Source organism: Diospyros lotus, chromosome 1 (genome assembly GCF_014633365.1).
Source record: "Diospyros lotus cultivar Yz01 chromosome 1, ASM1463336v1, whole genome shotgun sequence".
NCBI classification, from domain to species: Eukaryota; Viridiplantae; Streptophyta; class Magnoliopsida; order Ericales; family Ebenaceae; genus Diospyros; species Diospyros lotus.
The window spans coordinates 40,491,904-40,514,458 of NC_068338.1; the positions used below are offsets into that span (position 1 = coordinate 40,491,904).

The window sequence follows — 22,555 nt, forward strand, 5'->3', positions numbered from 1 at the left end:
GTCTGGCACAAGCACGAACTAGAATGAAGTTCTATGCAGACAGGAAGAGAACGGAAAGAGAATTTTAGGTGGGAGAATGGGTGTATTTGAGGTTGCACCCTTATCAGCAACAGTCCTTGGCCAAAAGAGTGAACTACAAACTCAGCCCCAGATTCTATGGCCCTTATGAAATCACAGAAAAGGTTGGAGTAGTGGCCTATAGATTAGCCTTCCTTCAGACAACTAAAATCCACCCCTATTTTTCACGTCTCTCTTCTCAAGAAGAAAATAGGGGACCAAGCAGTAAAAGTGGCTGCACTCCCCATTGCAGATCCAAGCCAAGACACAGAATTCTACCCTAAGGAAATCTTACAAACAAAGGACTTACCGAAAAGGAGGGGCAAAGTGATCTTATGGCTGATTAAATGGAAGAACTGTAATCTCGAGGAATCCACCTGGGAGTCAGCTGAAGAAATATTGAAGAAATTTCCAAACTTCGAACCTTGGGGACAAGGTTATGGTAAGGGGGAGGGATGTCACGTGGATCCGCCAACCAATCTGGAAGGCCCAGCTGAATTGCTCAAGGATTGGGTGGGGAAAGGAAAGAGAAGAAATCGGAAGCAGCAGAAGTGATCAACTTTTGTCACGAACGCCTTCGAACTAAACGGTGCCGTCTTGTTACGTTTATTCTAGCTATTGTATTACATTTTATATTATTTTTGCAAATGCGCTTTTAGGAAAAGGAACCAATAAGATTCTTAAAGACTAAAACCTATTAGATACCAATAAGAAAAGGAACCAATTTCCTAAATTAAAGTGAAGAAAAAGGCAACGCGGACTTGTCGAGAGTTGGACTTGACCATCAGAATCACCATGTCCCAATAGTGAAGACCCGCCTGAATAATTAAATCAGCCCAGTACGATTGAAACCCCAATTGCCCAAAAGTCGACCCCGATTACCTCGAACAAGACCGAGAATCTGGCGCTCCCTATGAAGAGGAAGAACAAGGAAACGCTGTCGTCGACTTCGATTACGATTGTGGAATAAACCTAATTCAAGGCAAATTCACAGATTTCTCTCGCTGCAAAACAGAAACACGAAGAACAAAAGGGGGGAAGAAACCCTAATATACCTCTGTGGCTTGAGGCAGAGAGAGAGAGGGGCAGACAGGTGAGGAGAAAGCAGTTTAAGCTTTGATTCTCAATAATTGCAAAGTGAGTTCGACTTGGAGATCGGCGTTGACAGGGCGGGCAATTCTAATTAAGATTCTTACGGTTCATGCGGAATAAAATACCGAATATGTAGCTCAAAGTGGACACGTGTAATGCACCGTCGCGTGATTGATTTGTTGTTACTTAATTTTATATCAAATAATTTTAATAAAAATATAAAGAATATTATTGTTTAAGATGCGCATATGTACTGTACATGTATTTTTTAATTAATAATATTCTTATATTGTTCACTATTTTAATCCTTTGCTCATGAAACTTCATTTTATCTTGTCTCCTACTTACATTTTCTAGTTAGGGATTTATAAAATATCTAATTTTTTTTATCTATTAAAATATATTAAAAAACATAAAATTTGAATATTATTCTTAATTGTATCTATCTATGTTACTTAACAATCTTAAGTTATATTTAATACATGTGAATCGTTAAATCTGTATTATAAGACACTTAAGTCCTATTATAATTATAATAATAATACATTTAACAAGCATCAATAAATAAGCTATCATTCAAGCCTGTCTATATAATTTTTAACTATCTTCTCTACTTACCTGGCTAATTAAGTCGCAATTAAACTAACTTTAATCCAAAACTTTTCCCCAATTTCTCCATTTTCTTCACTGTGCATGCATCTTCTTCTCCTCTAAATTACTCTCTCCTTGCTGGTTCAAAAATGGCCGAATTTAGCCTTTAAATTGGCCAAAATGAAGGGTTGGGGTGCGGCCACGTGGCGCAGCCAGCACCACCTGAGGGCCGAAACGACGTCGTTTCGGTCCCTCATTGGCTGATTAAAATCGGCCCATTTTCTCTCCCGAGTGTGCCTTCCCATCGCTAGAACCCGCAACCTCGCCTCAATCTCCTCGCGCGCGAACCGCCTGCTCTAGCTGCTTCTTCGTTACATATACTACTCCAATTATATTTAAAGTGATTATCGGCCACTTTCGCAAATCACGTTTCAACACCCCTAATTTCCTTTAATTACACATACGCCCGATCTTCTATTTCCTTCTTATTTCACTTATACCTTGACATTTCCAAAATTTCACCAATTAAATTTATTTTCCTATTTCATAAATATCCCCAATTAAATTAATTAAACCTAAATTTCCAATTTCCTCAAAATTACATAAATAAACATTTTTCTTAATTCTCCAAATACCCAAATAAATTAATATTTCCTTTTAACCCACAAATATTCAATAATCACCACAAATACAATAATTAATAATTATCAACCAAATAATTTAATTAATTACCTTTAATTCCTTATTTTCCTCAAACCACATAAATAAATACTTTCTTTTAAATTCTCAAATATTCAATAATGTCCTCAAACACCGGTTTGAATAATTATTATTTATTTTCAAATTTCAGGATATTACAGGTGATTTCTTGATCCGTTTTATTAATTATTTGATTGAAAATGTTTCTCGGTCGTTATTAATTATTACTTACGTCGTACATATTAGAAACCCCCAAACTTATTTTACAAATATAGATATTAAATTCTAAAAATTGATGAAGCACATTTTTCTTTTCAATTTCGGTCTTTTCAATCTTTCAATAAAGATCAGACTCTTACTGTTGAGAAATGTGAGTATAACACGTTAGAACATGTTTTAGCACATAGTCATTCTAAACACATTACAAATATTAAACACTATACTAACTTGACTTGCTTCTACCATACACGTGCACTTAGAGATCAAATTAAGGTTAATTACCAACTTCATCGCACTAAAAATTTCACTACGTTTGCAAATAAAGTTATAAAATATAATTATAACATTTAAGTTATATATAAAATTATAACATTTAAAATTATAAAAAATAAATTTAAATTAATTAAGCTATATATAAAATAAAGATAATTTAAATAATCAATTAATTATATAAATGATAATAATCAAATTTTCAAAGTTGATTATCCATTTATGACTTTACATATTCTTCCTGTCAATTAATTACCACATTTAAGATAGGTTACATTTTTAAGAAAAAAAAATAATGTTAAAAAATAAAATTGTAACATTTAGTTATATATAAAATTATAACATTTAAAATTATAAAAAAAAATTAATTAAACTATATATAAAATAAAGATATTTTAAATAATTAATTAATTATATGAATAATAATAATTAAAATTTCAAAATTGATTATCTATACATAACTTCACATATTCCTTCTGACAATCAATTATCACATTCAAAACAAATTTTTAAAAAATTAACAAAAAAAAGTTAAAAAATAAAATTATAACATTTAAGTTATATATAAAATTATAACATTTAAAATTATAAAAAAATAAATTTAAATTAATTAAATTATATATATATAATAAAAATAATTTAAATAATAAATTATTTATATAAATTATAATAATCAAATTTTCAAAAGTGATTATCTATACATGATTTCACATCTTTTTCCGGATAATTAATTACCACATTCAAGATAAGTCAATATTTTTAGAAAGTAACAAAAAAAAAAAAATTAAAAAATAACTATCAACTGAAAAACTTAGGCTGCGTTTTCTTTGGTGTTTTTAAGTCATTTTTTATTTTCAATTTTCTAAAATAATTAAAATAGGTTCTTTTTACTATTTTCAAAAATATATTTTTGAAAATAAAAAAAATTCAAAAGAACAAAAAGTTGTTTTGAGTTCATCCAAAATAAAGTCTAAACTCAAAACATATTTATTTATTTATTTATTCATATTTTATTATTATAATGAGAAAAAATATTACAAAATTCATTAACTTTAAAATGTATATATATATTTTTAATAATATATTAATATTAAATATTTCTAATTTGCTAAATAATCAAATTTATTGAATAAAATATTATTAAAAAATTATTTTCAAAATTTTAAAGAGAATGCGTTTTCTAATTTTTTATTTTGAAAAATAATTTTTCAAAATAACAAAAAGAACGTATTTTTAATTTTTTAAAAATAGAATATCAAAACAAAAAATTAAAAATTAATTCAAAAATAGTAAATTGTTACACAAAATCTCTTCACATTGACATAACTTTATATATTGATTATCCATGCATGAGTAAAATTTTTAAGAAAACAACAACAAAAAAAGTTAAAAAATAAAATTATAATATTTAAGCTATATATAAAATTATAACATTTAAAATTATAAAAAATATATTTAAATTAATTAAACTATATATATAAAAAATAAAAAAATTTTAAATAATCAATTAATTATATAAATGATAATAATCAAAATTTTAAAATTGATTATCCATATGTGACTTCACATATTTCTCCTTCCAATAATAAAAATATAAAACATAATAAAATTTTTAAAAGAAATACGACAACATATGATAAATATAAATGGCCTATACAAAATATTTTTTATTTAAAATTATAAAAAATAAATTTAAATTAATTAAACTATATATATAAAAAATAAACATAATTTAAATAATCAATTAATTCTATAAATGATAATAATTAAATTTTTAAAATTAATTATCCATATATGATTTTATATATTTTTCCTGTTGATAATAAAAAAATCAAAATATAATAATTTTTTTTAAAAAAAATATGAGAACATATGATAAATATAAATAACTTTTACAAAATATTAATTTTGTCAAAATAATTTAAACGACTTATTTAAAAAACCAAATTTAAATTATTTAACTGACATATATAAAATTAAGATAATTTAAATAAATAATTAATTATATAAATTATAATAATGAGAATTTCAAAATTGATTATTTATATGTTATTTCACATCTTCTCCCATACAATTAATTACCACATTTAAAATAGGTCAATTTTTTTTTAAAGTAACAACAAAAATAAAGTTAAAAAATAACTATTAATTGTAAAACTTTATACTATGACGACTTCCAAAACATTAAATTGTTACACAAAACCTGTTCATATTAACAAACCAGAAACACGATTAAAATTAATTGATTGAAAACCAAAAACACGGTTAAACTAATTAAATAAATGATAATAATCAATTAAGTTATATATAAAATTATAATATTTAAAATTTAAGAAAAATAAATTAAATTAATTAAACTATAAAATTATATAAAACTATAACATTTAAAAATATAAAAAAATAAAATAATTAAACAATATATAAAATAAAGATAATTTAAATAATCAATCAATTATATAAATGATAATAATCAAATTTTCAAAATTGATTATCCATACATTATTTTACATATTACTCTTAGAAAATTTAAAGTTAAAAAATAACTATTAATTAAAAATTTTAATGCTGAGATGACTTCCAAAGAATTAAATTATTACACAAAATTCGTTTACATTGACAAATGAAAAACATGGTTAAAACTAATTGGTTGAAAATAAGAAAATATGGTAAAATTAATTAAATAAATAATAATAATTAATTAAGTTATATATAAATAAATATAAATTAAATAAATAATTAATTATATAAATGATAATAATCAAATTTTTGAAATTGATTATCCATACATAATTTCACATATTTCTCTAGACAATCAATTACCACATTCAAGATAGGTCAAAATTTTAAGAAAGTAACAAAAAATAAAGTTGAAAAATAAAATTATAATATTTAATAATAAAAAATAAATTTAAATTAATTAAAACTGTATATAAAATAAAGATAATTTAAATAATCGATTAATTATATAAATGACAATAATAAAATTTTTGAAATTGATTATCCATACATGACTTTACATATTCCTCCTGCAATCAATTACCACATTTAACATAAGTCAAATTTTTAAAAAAGCAACAAAAAAAATAAAGTTAAAAAATAAAATTATAATATTTAAGTTATATATAAAATTATAACATTTAAAATTATAAAAAAATAAATTTAAATTAATTAAACTATATATAAAAAATAAAAATAATTTAAATATTCAATTAATAATATAAATGATAATAATCAAAATTTCAAAATTAATTATCCATATATGACTTTACATATTTCCGTTGTCAATAATAAAAATATAAAACATAATAAATTTTTCAAATGAAATATGACAACATATAATAAATATAAATAGCCTATATACAAGATTAATTTTGTCAAAATAATTTAAACAACTTATTTAAAATAATCGAATTTTGCCTAAATAACTAATTTAACATGACCTACTAACTAATTATTTTTCAAAATTAAATAATAACATAAACATATATATGATTTGTACTTTTTTTTGCATGATTTTGAAACTAATTAAGGGTTTTAGAGTTTTGAGTCGTGATATGGGTTTGGGTACGTGGTACGTCACCTAGCTAGATATGTGGTACGTGGGGGGTAGGCTTAGTTGATGCGCTATTTTGGAACGTGGTACGTTTGAAATTTTTGTTCGGTTCGTTCTTTACATTATCAAATTCATATATTCAATAAATTTAATATAATTTCACAATTTTTCTTTTTAAGTTATATAAAGTTTAAACAATGATAATTAGAAAGAAAACTACACTATATATACACACATTGTAAAAAACTAAAATTTTGAAAAATATTTAATTAAGTTAAAATTTTAAAAAATAAGTCAAAATTTTTATTGACTTATATTTAATTAAGTCAAAATTTTGAAAAATAAAAAATATTGCATTGGTACTCTACTTATGGAAAAGAGAAGTAGTGTTAAATTAAATATTTAGTGGCTTGTCTGCCACTGTTGGAATTATTGACTCTTCATATTTAATTTTTAATTTATTATTTAGAATAAAAATTCCATTTTTAATGACGAATTTAGAGTTCACAATTAAATTTGAATTTATAAAATAAAAAAAATATATTTTTTACCAAATACCCTAACCCCCAATTGGCGCCCACCGACCTATCCCCTTTCTCGCTCTCGTCTCACCCCTGCCCCCTTTTGCTCTGCAAAGTAAAAACCCTTCTCCCTTTCTCGCCTTTGCCCCTCTCGCTCGCTCGCTTGATCCGTGGCTCGCCCTCGATTGCTGCCTCTCTCTCGCTTTCATAGCCTCACTCACTCCTTTATTTATGGCTGCTGTCATCTCCTCGCTCACTCCTTTATTTATGGTATATTTTCTCGTCTCTTCTTCTCTTATGTGATTCTCTTTTCTACCGATGGCGGTCGCTGGCATGTTTGGTAGCTGGTATATTTTCAGCTCCAGTTCGTTGATTGTAGCGTCCTAGCGCGCACCACTACGAACCAGTTCGAAAATGCACCGCGAACTGGGACACACGAATTAGTTCGTGGTTCTTAAGGGAGGTGAGCGAACCAGGTAACTATGGGTAGTATTTTGTGTGAGAGTAAAGGGATGCTTCTATACTTCCAAAATGTGACTAGGCTCCCTTTAGGTGCCCGTTTAAGTCTAAAGCTACATGAGATGGGATTGTTGAGAGGCTTGAGGGAAAGTTTGTTCATGGGAAAGACATTATCAGCCTAACAGTGGTCTGCTGAGACCAAGCCATGTTAAATTTTCTGTGCCTCTTTGATTTTTGTGCATGTGATTTGTGTGACTGTGATCCGATCCTAGTATTGAGAATATTGAAAATCTTATTCATTTCCCTAAGAGAACACTCTTCATTTCCCTTTTTTATGGTTAAAAGATGACTTCGCTTTTTGTTTATCCTTTTTTGCATTGTTTATAGACGAGTTTTGTTGTTGATAAATAGTTTTACAGGTATTTTTTATTTTTTCCTTTCTTTCCTATTTCATACAAGGTTTTCCCTCTTGGCATACTTCAATGTAATTTATTTATCAAAGAAAAGAAACTGAAACAGGAGCCTAAAAAGGGGATATGGCAGAAGTTGGGATGCTGAAGATAGGATTAAAGGCTAGTCTAGGATTTAAACTTAAGAGCCTAACCAAGGAACTAAGCCCACAGTTGGAATAAAACCCACTTACACCCCAGAACCTCAACAAGAGCTTCCAGGTTTTGCACTTCGCTTGCATGGATTTAACATTTTACTAAGTCAATGCAAAGCCTTGAAGCCGCTGGAAAACAAAATAACGCACCTCTTGAAAAGCGTAGTTCCACAAAAGGGGATGGTGTCATCCTCATGAAGGTAAGAGACAAAAGTTAGTCAATACAGCCTACACATTGTCGATTCCAGGCTCTTCCCCATCTCTCTTTCTTCTCTCCCAATCACATATTTTTTGATGTTGGGCCATGAGCTAAGACAATCTCAATTTCCAACCACTACAATGTCTCACTATATAATTTCTACTAGAACAGTAGAAATGGCCTACTCCAAAGCATGTATTTTCCGATGCCAACGCAAGTATATACTGGATCTTCTAACAGAAACAGGTTTGCTGGGAGGAAAAGGAGTTTACCTACATCTGGGGGATTTTCACTATTATTGGCAGAGTTCACAGGTACGATAGTGGCCATGGTATTTTGAGATTTGATCTCCATTGTCAGCATCTTTAGAGATATTTTTCTCAGATAATCGGACTGCAAGTAGAAGTTAAGAAAATACATATTATTGAGAAATTCATAAAGACATAACATGGAGCATTTTAAACAACAAAATATACATTTTAGCATACTTAAAATAAACAAGTGACCAAAAACAACACAACATGTACATTATATGAATCAAAATATGCCTAATGACAGGGTACCTGGCTTGTTGCAGTAGTGTAGATCTTCTCCTCAAATCTACTTGCAATTAGCTCGAGTTCTTGAAGTTCTCTTGTCCAGAAAAAGGAAGGTGCCTCTTCAAAGTGTCCATGCTAACCCCATGAGATGTCACATTTTAATGTTAATTCTCCCAGGTAGTAAGAATATCATTTATGGTAGAAGGAAAATACATGACTTGGCAGCTAACCCAGTGAAGCGTGGAAAAAATTTAATTCAATCAAATTTCCAATCCATAGAGAACTTGGTAAGAATTAAAAGCATAATTAGAGAAAGCATGTTACCAATCATACCTTAAAGAAACCATCCTCGTCTCCCAACTCTCCCCCCGACACCCCACCCCCCTCCCCCCCAAAAGAAAAAAAAAAAACTGTCTAGTTTATTTATGATATTTCAATGTATGTAATCTCTCAGGTTCTTTTGCACAGGATTAGCCCCCTTATGCTGATGTTTGTTATTGACTCGTTCCAAACAACCACCTTCGCCAACCCCGCCACCAAAAAAAGAAAAGACTAATAACTTAACCTCACAGAAAAAATGGATTTAAACACAATGGAAAAAAAAAAAAAACAATACAAAAAGGGCAACTAATATAGGTATTATTATTTCAATTAATAAGGAAATCGCAATAGCATCAGGTGCAACTCACGGAACAATATCAATCCCGACAACTCCAACGTCCACAGAATTTAATAGTCAACAGAAACTCAACCCAGTGCCACAACTCAAATTTAATGTTATAGTTACAAACACGGAAAAAGGTTATTGCCTTTTCTTCTCTCTTTATCCGCTTGGTTGGATGCACTTTAGAAAGCTAAAAATAGGATTCAAAAGAGTTCAGCCAAAAAAATGCTAAGAAGAACTCACATCTTGTTAACAATCCTTTGCCGCGAATCGGGTGGCAATCGGGGCCTCCAATCAGTGCCACTGCTTCCAGTATCCATAGTGGGCACTTTGAGCAGATCTCCAACCGTTGGTGTCCATCGAAGTTACTGCCAAACAATCAAAAAACACCCCTTTGTTATGTTTCAAGAAGGAGCAATTTATTAAACATTTAATCTAAAGAGAACGGGGAAGACTTCTATGGTAGATGGCGATGCCTTCTGCAACAACACGCTAGATCGTCAGATGTATTGTATTGTCTCCCAATCAATTATACAGCCAAACCAAAAAGAGACGACAAGTACAACTAGGGTTTCTAAAACAAAAGATTCTTGAAGACTAAACCCAAGCCTATCTTCGACCACACTCTCTATTTTATTTCGTATTATATTATAAATAATTCACTTATTTTGTTTAGAAAATTATGCATGTTCTAAGCGCACTCCTTATTCTTCTCCCTATCAAACTCTCTACTCTACTTGTTTATTAATAAATTTCAATTCTATTTATTTTATCTCACTTATAATTTTTATTATTATGAAAATTTATTATTTATTTGATAATTTAATAATAAATATGATAGTATTAGATTTTTATAATATTTAATATATTTATAAATAAATTTACTAATATTTTTAAAAATAATTATTTAACAAATTTATTTAAAATATTTTCATAATTCAAAATTTAATTGGTCAAACTGTGTAAAAAATCACAAAAATAAATACTATCCTTATGATATAATAATAATTATTTTAAATACAACATTAAATAATCTAATTGAATGACTTTGACATTCATTTTTATGATCAATTTTAAAACATTACATTAAAACATATAAAAAAATTATGTAATACACAAAATGATTCAAATACACATAATTAATAATCAAATATACAGATACACATATAAACAGATACACACATACACATTACATTAAAATAATGAGATACTCACATACACATAATCAATAATTAAATACATGCATACACAAAATATATAATCAAATACATAAAATAATTAAATATTTACATACAAATAAATATATAATGAAATATACAAAATAATTAAATAATAGTGAAATACATAAAATATAATTCACTCAATAGTTCAATGCATATAAAAAATATATAAAACGGAATAGGGAGCAAATTTCAACTCCTCATCTATAGGGAATCATTTTAAGCTCAGCCAAATTTTGAAGAGTGACAAGACATATTGAGAACTGGGTTGGAGCTAAATTTAAGCATTTTCCTCCTTTTTTTTGGCTTAGGGAGGATTCTGGCCATGCATTGGAGATGGCCTAATAATAGATACCAATAAGAAATGGAACAAATTCTCTAAACTAAAGTGAAGGAAAAGGCGACTTGGACTTGTCGAGAGTTGGACTCGGCCATCGGAATCACCATGTCCAAATTGTGAAGGCTCGCTTTTGAGATATTTGATTGGTTAAATTTGTCATAAAAAATATTTTTTTATTTGTGATGACGTGATGTTATTTTCTCACAAATTAGTTTTCTCATGGGGGTAGATTTTATTTTTCATGGAATTGAAAAAACCCACCCACCACAGTTCCTTCTCCTTTCACTATCGCCCATCAACGGATAAGAAAAGAGTAGGATCGGCCAGACCGATAGTTATAGCGGCCACCACCCATCTTCTATAATATATATATATATATATATTTATTATAAAAGATGTGTATATAAATGACAACGGTGATCTGTTCTTATTCTTCATCATTATTTATCGATGTGTATATAAATGACAACGATGATTTGTTCTTGTTCTTCATCATTATTTATCGATGTGTATATAAATGACAACGATGATCTATTCTTATTCTTCATTGTTATTTGTCCGATAGTATATATATATATATATATATATATATATATGCATACATACAACGTTATATGTCTGTGTGCAATTGTTGTTCTCTAAAAGTGAAAGCCCTATAGTGGTGATGGCAAATACAGACCCACTCTCTAATTATTTGATTTATTTTTTGAATATGTATATATTTGATTATTTTATGTAATAAATTATTGATTTGTATATTTGATTATTAATTATTTATATGTGTATGTGATTATTTTTATAAAAACTAATGACAATCAAACATTAAAAACTAAAAAATGTATACTAATTTCTAAGTAAAAAATTAAGTCAATCAAACATTTTCAATTAACATTTTCTCTAAAATTTAATTATAGATCATTTAATTGCCTAAAAAATATTTTTTTTCCCATGTAAATTCTATACTTGCAATTAAACGCACCCTTATACTTTTTAAGTTGTGTAAAAGTTAAAAATAAGTAACGTTTAAATTGATAATGTATTTAAACAAATGTAATTTAAACTGTAATTTATATAATTATGTTTTTAATTTAAAAAAACTGATATGTTATCAAAATTTAACAAAAATATTAAATTGACATGTTGCTCATTAATATAAATAAAATTCATAAAAATATGATTTTTTTTATAAAAATAATTTATAAGTTGATATTCAACTAATAAAATTACTATAATTACATGTTGATAAATTAGACACAATTATTAAAAAATATATTAAATATATCTACTATTAATACAATATATATGTATATATACACAATTAAGCATATGATAAATTATACACAATTACATGTTAATACAATATATATGTTATATATATATATATATACACACAAATATGGAGGAGGCACGGATGACGGCGATGAAATGTGGCAAATTTCGAGGACAAAATTTTTGTAAGGAAAGGAGAATGTAATACCCCATGTTAGTATGAGGTTGCCATGTAATTTCGATGAGTTTAGAATATCGAAAAATTGGTTTGATAGCAGTTATAAGTATCGAATCGACTGCAAGGAATGTCTCGAAATGAAATTATCTAAAGAAAATGATACGACATTAATGAGCAGCCCAAGATAGGATTTATGGTGTCGAAAGAAATCGAATCGGGAACAACTTTCGGTACAGCTAAAATACAGCTGCCATTTAGGCTGCAAAATTGAATCATGGTAGGAGGCTCCCGAAAAATCAACGGAACCCTAGGGGGCTCCGATTTTGCGTAATGAACAACCTTTCAGTGGTTTCGGGATGAAACAACAGTCCGGTGAGGACATTGGGGCGGAATCGTCTTTATCGAGTAAATCTTGGATTATTAATTTTGCGTTTTCTGTACTAAAATGCAATTTAATTCAGTGTTCGAGGGTATAATTGAAATTACGAAGTTGCCCGAGTGATATAAGATGAAAATTGGAATTTAATAGTATAATTTCTTATAAATATTAGTGTAATATATAATTATACATATATATATATGAAATATTCGTAGCAGCAGGGGCGTGAAGCCATCTTCTTGGCCGAAATTTCTCTGCAAATTGGAATATTTGGAAGAGAGTGGCAGCGAGATTTGAGGGAGTAGCAGCAAGATTTGAGGAGATTGCGCATTAATGTGCTATAAACGTGCGTGATGGCCAGCCTGCAAAATCTTCATGGCCATGCCTTTGCAAATCTTCTGCAAACGACGTGATTTTCATGCTAAGAGGGGTGGCCAAAGGAGTTGAGGGTGGACGTTGCCTATAAATAGGCAGGGAGTTTGGCCCATTGAGAAGCATCAAAGCAAGGGAGAGAGAGAGAGAGCTGAAATCGGCCATGGTAGCAGCAGCAAAGCTGCTGTTCGGCAACCATGGTCGACGCGCAGCAAGCAGCTACGACGGAAGGCGAGGCGAGTGGCACGGAGGAGACTAGTCGACAAGGTCGAAGACGGTCAGAGTGGCCGCAAGCTCGCGGCGACAGCCATGGCTGCGAGCTCGCAGTAGCTAGGTAATGAGGCTGTCACGATGGCGGCTCGCAGCGGTCGAGCGGTGGGCGAGCTGGTGCGGCGGTCCGGTTAGGCCAAGGTAGCCGGCGGAGAGGCGGGTGGAGGCGCGCGGTGGCGCTAGCAGCAGTGGCGGTCGCACGAAGAAGAAGATGCAAAGGCGAGAGATGCAGGGGAAGAAGAATAACGAAGAACGAAGAAGAGAAAGAAAAAGAGAAAAGAAAGAAAAGAAAAGAAAATAGGAAAATGATAGGAAAAATTCTAGAAAATAGGAAATTATGTTTCAGTAATATCTCGAAAATTTTGGCAAGAAAAATGGTTTGGGCATGCGTTTCAAGGATAGGGCACGCATACTGAGGAAGTCAGAGATGCTAAGATAAGGCGAGTAATATTCCCTAGAAAATTTCAGAAATTCAAGAATATTATTTTATGAATTGTCGTAGAGAAATATTTGAGAAAATATTTTAGAAATATTTAGTTTGGATTTATTAAGGAAAATTAGGATGAAACAGAAAGAAAATTAAAGAAAATGTCAGAAATTATGAAAAATAGGTTTTAATGTTTCTTTAAATAATTATGGTGATTAGGATGTTTTGAGGCTTAAGTTGAAGAGACATGTGCAAATTTTGAGGTTGGCATGCAAATCGAGGCGATGCACGAGGCAGACGCGAATATCGAGGTAACCCGATAAGCTTGAGTAGGTAAGTGGTACTTTCCAATTAAAGTTAGTTTTATGAAAAATGCTTGATTTGTAAGTGAATTATGTTCATCAAAAATATTTTCATCATATTGACATGCCCTGATATGTATCCATCATGTAGACTGCATACATGACATGACTATAAAATGCATGAATACACGTTGATATCATTGATCACTCGCATTTGAGACTGTAGCGAGTACGAACTGGCACCGCTGCTTGACCAAGAGTGCACCCATACACCCCGGCTTCGAAAGAGGTGGTCGCAAAAATGGTGGGTAGCATGAGGGGTGCAGTTGACATCTACGAGGAAAGACATTGCATTCATGCACGAAATATGTTTTCTGTACCCTTACTTAGATGATTCATCATCTAACTTGGGCTTTGCCGCTGGAATATTCAAACGTTCCAGATGGAGATTGTAGCAGATACGAGGATGAATGAGGCATGAAATGGCACTTAGCAAAGTGCATGATAAATGAAATGTATATAACGTAGCCCCTATATTTAAGTTCTGCTACTTTAGATTCTGAACGTTTTGAGAAATGTTGAATATGTAATAATTTAGTTATGATTAATGCTAAGATATCAGGTTTCGATCTTTGCTTCCGCATTTGATATGTATAATGATTCTCTTTCGAGATAAAATGTATGGAAATTCTGGGACGAATTCAAGGAATGATGTAGTTTAGCTTTAGTGTTTGAAAGAAAAAATTATTATCCCGGAATTGTCCCAAGTTATAATGCGCCCGGAAAAGCGGAACGTTACAGTTGGTATCAGAGCTTAAGTTTAATAGAATACTTAAGTGACTCTGATGTAGTTGATATCAGAGTTAAATCTTATTTGGAGATAAGGGAATAGCAATTTGGAGACTTAAGAGAATACGATATTGATAGAACCAATTAGTAAGAACCTCAAGTGGATGCTAGGGGAACGAGACTAATGGTCCATGAGACGAAATCCCTATTTGAAAATTCAAGGATTGTCGGTTGAAGACTTAGAGATTATTGGATTTAAGTGTTATGTAGTGGAAGTGCATGTCTAGGTAAGTTCTGGCTAAGGAAAGACTTGGTATTTAAGTGTGTCCATTTGTGACCCACCTCTCTTTTCTAAGAACTTACCTGGTATACTATTCACGTACAGACACTATTCTAGTATACGATTACTATTATCGATGAATAGTAAAAGCCTGATGGAAGCTAATACAATGATCTAGCTATTGAAGTTAGGATCCGATGATATGATTCAGGTGTAAGGTTGACTCGGTAACCATGATTATGGATCCGAGAGATTAAGAGACTGTTGATTTGAGGTTATTAGTCAAAATCCTTGCGATGAATGATAGGATAGCTGGTGGTTATTAAGAATGATTGAGTCATAGATGAATAGTTTGATGTGACATAGCCTAGATGTTAAGTTAGGATCGAATGATAAATATTTTTTGGGGATCATTTAGTGTCTCAGAGATGAGATGTAAATATCAGGGATCTAACAGATTGGGTCAAGCAAGAGGCTGAAGATGGCCAAATGATGGCGTAAGAGTTCCACTAATTGATGAGGCAATGGTGGTGCAACTAATGTGACTCGCAGAGAGGGGATAAGGAACCCTAGCAGCGTGATGGCACTACTGGTTCGGTGTTTGCAGTGATAGATCTGGATCTAGGGACCCACGTGCAGATGGTTGATGGATGGCTTGCGATAAGGTACGGGAAGCTCGTCGATCGAAGTATCATAGTAGACTGCCTGGGACGATCAGGTGCTGAAGATCTAGGACAACCCAGTAGGGTCTACACCTTGTATGGGTTCAAGTCCCAATAGTCTAGGGTGCAAGGTGTGACCCTAGTAGGTTGAAAGAGGCTGGAAGCCTAGGGAGTCAACCCAAAATGAAACGAATTGAATATGGATTGTTTGTTTTATTTAAAGAATTGCATTTGGGTTCATGGTCATCTTGGGAGTTGGTGGCACGACAAGCGCTGTGAAGCTCGAGGGGTAGAATACCTCGGTATCTAGTATGGCAATGGGATCATAAATGGTCGTGTGCCAATAGTCAACTGGATCTGAAGAACGGAATGCGAGAGTCGGTAGATTCTCGGTAAATGAGATTTCAAGTAGTAGAGCATGGCTAGTTTAAAACTTTGACGATGAGTTGTGAGATGGCAAACTTGGTTCAAAGTAGGGTTTAGGTACCAAAAAGGAAAGAGTTGCTTGGTAGGTCGTATCAACTGAAAAAAAAAAAAAAAGAACAATGAGGAGACCTAGTCAACAAAGGTTGTGACTACGGTTCAGTGTGCCAAGTGGGCTTGAGGATTCGAAAGTTTGTAAGACTCGTGAATAAGTTATGCCTTGTGCATCGATATGGGGACTTAAATCGTTATTTAAGGTTGAAAGTATCATTCAGTAAAGAGTCTTCGGAAGTTTGAGGTTCGAAAATAATTGGGACGAGGTAATGTGATCTGAATAGAGGTCTTCAAAAATGAATCGATTTGGGATTTTTCGAGGAATTTTCCTAAGGATTGGAGTATCATGGGTGACGTAAGTACCTGCCTACTCTAATTGGAAGTGTAATTATGGATTGTCGTCTAGAAGATTATGAGAATCTTTGACATGCTTGAAAGAGATAGGAAATGACAGATGTGCCAGGATGTTAGTAATAGATTGAAATCTATTGGAGATCTAAGATTTTCAATTTTGAAGAATAGAGATTCTATTGGGCTAGATGATTAATCTAAAATAGCCCTAATGGGCAAATCGAAGATGTGTAGCTGGACGATGATTAAAATGATATCAGTAAGTTAAAAAAAAAAAATGATGATGAGCCTATGGATATGTGGTCCGGGCGCATGCAGTCAATGAAAAATAGTAAGCAAGAGAAATGCTATGACGTATTCTCGAAAAATTATTAGAACTATTTCTGATAAGTCTGAATTTGCCAATAATAGCTTGAGATTACTGAATGCTGAGCTATGTGGACTAAGAGGCTAGAATAATATGAATAAAGTTGATAGCACTATTGCCAAGACGATTAGACATTAGAGTCAGGGAGCAAATCTAGAGATTACGAGTTGGCAAGTGAACTTGTGCTACAGTTGACTGGAAGTCAAAAGAGCCGATGGTCAGATGTAAGGAAAGTAATCAGATGATTTCTTTATGATAAAACATGAGATGGTGCCTTAAGGATCGAGCATGATTAAAGTTAGTTGACATGAAACGTTATTACTCGAGGATTAATTCAAGCAAAATTTGAGGATCAAATGATTAAGCTGAAATGTTATTTGAGAATCACTTCGAAAAGTATGAGGAGTTATGGATAAATGAATATTAGTTTGGCAACCAAGGAGCAAGCGATGCAAGGATATTAGTAATGAGAAACTCAGAAGACAATGTTAGATTTCAGTCAACATTAAAGGTTAAGTTACGGAATGAAGTTTTGGAGACAAATAGAATCTATTAATAAAGACTTTTTTTGAGGAAATAGTTACATGATATGATTAGAAGATGATTGTGGTCAATTGGCAGAAACTTGAGATTATATCAGGTGATGAATACCTACAAGAATGAGGAAAAAACAATTATAAGAAACCTCGAATAGGTTGGCTCGGGTAAAGCCTATTAGGTGTGTTTTTTAGCTAAAATCCATTTAACTAAAATCCATTATTTTTAGCTAAAATGACATGTTTTTTAGCTAAAATCCATTATTTTTAATCTTAATGAAGATTAAAAAATCAATTTATAGAAATCTATTTTTATTTTTTATGTGAGAGCTTTATTAGGTGTGTTTTTTAGCTAAAATCCATTTAACTATTAGGTGGATATTATAGTTAAAATCCATTTAACTTTATGAGTGCTTTATTAGGTATGTATTTTAGCTAAAATCCATTTAATATTAGGTGTGTATTATAGCTAAAATCCATTTAACTTTAAGTGTGTGAGTGCCCATTAGATATAATTATGTCTAATTGAATAATTGAAATTGTGTGGTTTGTATTGCAACTTGTGGCCTATAAATAGCTCACTTGATTGCATTTGTAAGTGTGATTATTATTCTTGAATCAAAGTTTAGTTGTTTCCTTATAATTCTCTCTTTGAGAATTGTTTTTGTTCTTTCCCCTTTTCTTTAGTATTCTCTCTTGTGATCTTACTTCCTTCCTTTCTTCTTTTAAATTCTTATGTCATTTATTATTACTTTATTATTCACCACCTAAATGGCCGGTTAATTTGTGCCTTTAAATTTCTGCAATTTTAATTCTTGTCATTTAATTATTCACCGCCTAAATGGATGGTTAGTTTATGCCTTTAAATTTCTGCAATTTTAATTCTTGTCATTTAATTATCCACCGCCTAAATGGCCGGTTAGTTTATGCCTTTAAATTTCTTGTCATTTAAATTTTGTTATTTAAATTACGTCCTTTAAATTCATGTCAATTAACTTTTAAATGGAAATAAGTAGCTAAATCTAATCTTGGGTTAAGGCAAGGACAGTGTCCAACGCCAATGATTCCCAAAGAAAGCTGCGCTTTAAATAAGTAACATTAATTTAAATTTCAGTATGAGTGTATCTTAATTATTGAGAAATCACTAGGTTTGGATTGGAGCGTAAGCCTAACTTAGAGCTTTCATGTCACGCATGAGAGTTACTAGAGCTGGAAACGCTATCATACCCAAACCCGGATGATTAATTTAGTTGTCTTGTATATTAATTGTAATTGGATTTATGATAGTTGCTTAAATTAGAATCCCACATATCATGTATGGGGATTGCTTAACCTAGAACTATCATCATCTCTAATTGCATTTAATAACAAACCCTCAGATCTGAAATTAAATTAATGTTGCTAATCTTTTATGCTAAAATTTGGGAATCAACGGGTTGGCACTGAAATTGTCTTAACTCAAGTACTATCCAATTTTATATTCTCACTTAAATTATTTATTTCAATTACTGCCTTAATTTATTTCCTAGTATCTGTTGTTTGAAAAACCATAAAAAACCTTGTTGCCAATTTGTCCAAATGCGTGTGTGCTTGTGTGACATTCTTTTTATTTTGCCATAAATAAATCTCTCAGTGGACGACCTGGACTCATTCAGAAAATATAAATTTAAGTTTGGACTACAACTGCACTCGTACACTGACGAGTATAAACCTCTCACCTAAATAAAGAAAAAAATATAAAATTTTTATCGTGTTTTGTTTTGTGTTTTAATTGCAGGGTGGGAGTGCAGCCAGTAGGTCGCAGACCATGGCTTTAAGCCAAGATAGGAGGAGCCCAGCTAGTGAAAGCGCAACCTGTACCACCAAGTTATATGTTCAGGCAGGTCATAGAGTGACCCCAGCTAACACACCATGGCTTGTTATCTCGTTGACTTGTACGGCCAGGATATGTGTCCAGGTAGGTCGCGTTACGGCCTCAGCTAACACCCAGCGGCTTCTACAAGTTTTATTTGAACTAAGAGGGAACACCCAGATAGGTTGCAGACCATGGCTTTAAGCCAAGATAAAAGGACTTCAACTAGCGAAACCAAGCTCGGGTTTACTTGTGGAAGTGGTTGCTCAGTAGGTTCCAAATCATGACATAAAGTCCAGATGATTGGTTCTCAGCTTGCAAACCACGACCTGAGGGGGGGACCAAGGTGAATGCTCGGTTAAGCCGTTGACCGTAGCACCGTGGCTAGGTTATTTAGGCCTCAGCTCGCAAACCATAGCTTCTTGACCCCTCGTTACGGGGGCATTCAATCGAATACCAATAAGAATAAAGTGCAATGAAAGTTCATAAATTCTAACCAGAATCATGAAAGTCATTCGTAATGAAAAAGACGGAGCATAGGCAAGAACGATTACATTTATCTGAAGTAAGGACGGAGGTGTTCTGCGTTCCAAGCTCGTGGGAGAGGGAGACCGTCCATGTTTGCCAGATGATACGCTCCGTTATTCAAGTTTTCTTTGATGATAAATGGACCTTCCCAGTTAGGACCTAAGGTGCCATCGCTTGCCGCTCGTGCTCCTGGCAGTACCAGGCGTAGTACCGGATCTCCGACGTTGTAACGTCGGATTCGGACCTTCCTGTTATAGTATCGTGCCACCATTTGTTGATAAATGGCGATCCTCATGCGAGCTACATCTCTTGATTCCTCGAGCAGGTCCAGATTAGCCGCCAGTAGCTCGTTATTGCGATCTAAGCTGAAGGTGGCCCTTCGGTGGCTGGCCACTTTATTCTCAGCGGGGATCATAGCCTCCGACCCATAAGCCATTGAGAATGGGGTTTCTCCAGTGCTGCTTCGGGCTGTTGTCCGATAGGTCCATAGCACTGTTTGCAGTTCATCCACCCAGGCCCCCTTTCTAGCCTCAAGCTTTGTCTTCAGGGTCTGCTTGATTATTTTGTTGACTACTTCGACCTGCCCATTGGCCTGGGGGTGATCAACGGCGATAAAACTCTTTTGAATCCCCATTGACTCGCAGAATTGGATGAATTGCTCGCTGGTGAATTGGGTTCTGTTGTCCATTACTATTTGCTGTGGCACCCCGAATCTGCAGATTATGTTATCCCATGTAAAAGCTTGTGTCTTCGCACTGGTGATCTGTGCGAGCTCTTTGGCCTCTGCCCATTTGGTGAAGTAGTCAACTGCCACTATGGCATATTTGCATCCTCCGTGAGCCGTGGGGAGCGGCCCGATTAGATCCATGCCCCAAATGGCAAAGGGCCTGCTCATCTGCTGCAGGTAAGCCGGCGGAGCTCGCGGAACCTTGGCGAACCTTTGGCACTTCTCGCATTTCTTGACCGTCTCTATGGCATCTTGCTTCACGGTGGGCCAATAAAACCCTTGTCGGAGGGCCTTTTGTGCCAGAGAGAGTGCCCCTGCATGATTACCGCAGTGGCCTGCATGAATTTCTTCTAGCACAGCCTGGCAATCGGTGCCGTCAATGCACCTCAGGAGCGGGGCTGAGAACCCCCTCTTGTACAGTCTTTCATCGTAGATGCAATATCGGGCGGCTTGAGCTCGCAGGCGACGTGCTTCCAGCTTGTCTTCCGGTAGTTTCCCGTCTTGTAGATACTCCAAGATGGGGGTCATCCATGAGTTTTGTGGCGCCGTGATCAGTAGCGTTTCATCTCGTTGTTCCGTGCTCGGGGTGGCCAAAAAATCGACAGGTATGTCCCCCAAGAATTCTGCGTCACAGGCAGTTGCTAGGCGAGCTAGAGCGTCCGCATGAGAGTTTTGGGAACGGGGGATTTGATGCATTTCATATTTTTTGAAAGTGGCTAAAAGTTCGCGTACCTTCTGTAAGTATGCTGCCATCTTTGTGTCTCTGGCCTAGTATTCTCCCCGCACCTGGTTGACAACTAGCTGAGAGTCGCTGAAGATCTCCAAGAATTCAGCTCGTATTTCCTTTGCCAGGCGGAGTCCTGCTAATAAGGCTTCATACTCGGATTCATTATTGGTGGCCAAAAAGCCGAACCTCAGGGCGCAGAGGATTTTGTGACCTTCGGGGCTTATTAGCATAACCCCGGCTCCCGCTCCTTGTTCGTTCGATGATCCGTCGACGTATAGTTCCCAGGACGGTCCTTTCAGGTTTTTTGGCTCCTCGTCAATTGGCTCAGTAAACTCGGCAATGAAGTCTGCCAACGCTTGACCCTTTATCGCCGTCCTTGGTTTGTACTTTATGTCGAACTGAGTGAGCTCAATAGACCATTTTAGTAAGCGGCCTGAGGTATCTGGTTTTTGGAGGATTTATTTCAATGGGTATTTGGTCAGGACTTCGATCTCATGAGCTTGAAAATAGGGTCGCAGCTTCCTTGATGCCACTATTAGATAGTAAGCCAATTTTTCGATTGGTGCATACCTTGTTTCTGCATCGATTAGGCTTTTGGAGACGTAATAAATGGGGTGTTGCACCCCTTCTTCCCCCCGAACGAGGGTCGCGCTGAGAGCCTGTTGGGATACTCCTAAGTATAAGGTCAACCTCTCTCCCTCCTTAGGTTTGGCGAGCAGTGGGGCCCATCCCATGTACTCTTTTAGTTGTTGGAATGCGAACTCGCATTCTTCTGTCCATCTGAAGTCTTTCTCCTTTTTTAGAAGCTCGAAGAACGGGGCACACTTGTCAGTTTCCTTTGAAATGAAACGGCTCAGAGCCGCGACCTGACCATTGAGGCTTTGCACCTCCTTCTTTCTTATGGGCGACCACATGTCGAGCAGAGCCTTAATTTTGTCTGGGTTGGCTTCAATGCCTCTGTTGTTTACCATAAACCCAAGAAATTTTTCAGAGGCTACACCGAAGGCGCACTTGAGCGGGTTGAGCTTCATCTGA

The 22,555-nt window shown here is 33.5% G+C and overlaps 1 protein-coding gene across 4 annotated transcripts in view; it reads right to left on the reverse strand.

Annotated features, from left to right (window-relative positions):
• The window catches only part of LOC127799523 (mediator of RNA polymerase II transcription subunit 15a), a 169,822-nt gene that overhangs the window by 140,599 nt on the left and 6,668 nt on the right, over positions 1-22,555 (reverse strand). The window contains exon 1 of one of the 4 annotated variants that reach the window (XM_052333841.1): positions 9,711-9,804. The exons of 1 other annotated variant lie outside the window; for it this stretch is intronic. In XM_052333841.1, coding sequence (XP_052189801.1) covers positions 9,711-9,787 — 77 coding nt within the window. In that variant the 5' untranslated portion in view covers positions 9,788-9,804. Of the gene's footprint in view, positions 1-939; positions 1,020-9,710; positions 9,805-22,555 lie in introns of those variants that run through there. 2 more of the 4 variants (XM_052333848.1, XM_052333794.1) reach the window with 2 other exon arrangements.